Source organism: Habropoda laboriosa, unplaced genomic scaffold, assembly GCF_001263275.1.
Source record: "Habropoda laboriosa isolate 0110345459 unplaced genomic scaffold, ASM126327v1 scaffold181, whole genome shotgun sequence".
Lineage (NCBI taxonomy): Eukaryota > Metazoa > Arthropoda > Insecta > Hymenoptera > Apidae > Habropoda > Habropoda laboriosa.
The window spans coordinates 156,485-158,039 of record NW_017100301.1 but is presented as its reverse complement, the minus strand read 5'-3'; the positions used below and the strand labels follow the sequence as shown (position 1 = coordinate 158,039).

The window sequence follows — 1,555 nt, the reverse complement described above, 5'->3', positions numbered from 1 at the left end:
AATTATTAAAAATATCTTTTTATAAAATTAAAACCCTTTATCAATAGAAAAAAATTTACCTTTTCAAAATTTTCTTTCTCTTGGAGATCTGCAGTTTGAACGTTACGAATACGGGGTATCTACAATCATATTTTACAAATTTATATAAGCTTGTAAAATTTTTCATAAGTAAACATAATTTATTAATACATTACTGACTGCTTGTGTATTAATCTAATTTAGTAGTGTTTATTTAAAGTGTCATATCCGCCTTAAGGCGACACAAGCTTGATGTTTACATGTTTGAGAAATTCCAATTTGAAAATATATACATATTCTAAACATTCAGATCAATATTTCAAAAATTAATAGAGCATTATAGGTTGGAATGATATAAATCCCAATGATGTAATATTATCATTTATCACAAAACGTGTAAGTAAATCCTGGTTCTAAACACATTTTTTTTTGCAACAAAATTCTTTAAGTCGATGAATATATCCGCAAAATGAATTGACAGATTCACGTGCATCACGTGAAATTTACAATATTTTCACAAGTTTAGGTTTTTATATGTATCGGGTGGTTCAGTAACTGTGTCCATCTAATTTGAAACAATAGAAAAAATATGAAGCTATAAAGGTTCATTGTTTCGAGGAGTACATAATACAATTATAATATTAGGTCATTCTATAAGTAATGTCGCTTCGTATTTTGGTTCGATGTTCGTATACATGAAAAACAAAAATTTTTGTTTTGATTTATCTTCCCTCGGTTTAATTTACAATCTGCAGAAGTACACTTGTTTTACTGTTTACGTTTTACTTTTGTGTACTTTTCCACTGGTTTATGCCATGTTGCTAAATGATTAGATTTTAAAAACAAAAATAGAAGAAATTAAACAACTGAACTAGGAACTAATACCACATGTACCATATGATTCAAAGGTATTATCAGTTCAAAAAGCAATTTAAGCGGGTATGTTCGGATAGAAATTTTGAAAAATTTAATTTTCCGATTTTTACATTTTCTTTAAGCTCTTGGAAATATTTCCAAATATTTCCAAGAAAGTTTCAAGTTGATTCGATTAAAATCTACGAAGCTATGTGAGTTCAAAAATTAACATTTTGTTAACGTGTGTATTCAATATGAAACTATAAATGCGTTTTTCTCAGAACCATATTTTCCAAATCGATGACCAAAATATTTCAAAAATCACTGTATCGATTTACTTCAAAGGGTCTAGCCGATAAATATTGTGAATATTAAATTTAAAGTTAAATATTTCAAAAACTTTGGATTCAGGATATGTATACAGTAAAGTTTCTTACATTGTTCACTCGCTGTTCCTACGCCCAGGCATACATATGTACATTTTCCTACGCCTATGTTATCTTTCTCGGAGTTAGTCAAGCATGCGATGTGTGTATGCGATGCGCGATCGGTTATAATATAACCTTTTTAATTTTACTTTTTTCTAACTGAAAATTTATTTAACATATTGGTGAGACTTTATGATTAAAATGAGATCTAAACATATGGACACTATGAGAAGATTTACTGTACTCTAATATTT

General features: G+C 28.1%; 1 protein-coding gene across 1 annotated transcript in view; it reads right to left on the bottom strand.

Annotated features, from left to right (window-relative positions):
- The window catches only part of LOC108573963 (U2 snRNP-associated SURP motif-containing protein), a 26,018-nt gene that overhangs the window by 14,363 nt on the left and 10,100 nt on the right, over positions 1-1,555 (bottom strand). The window contains 1 exon segment of the mRNA XM_017936456.1: positions 60-119. Within this exon segment, the coding sequence (XP_017791945.1) occupies positions 60-119 (60 nt within the window).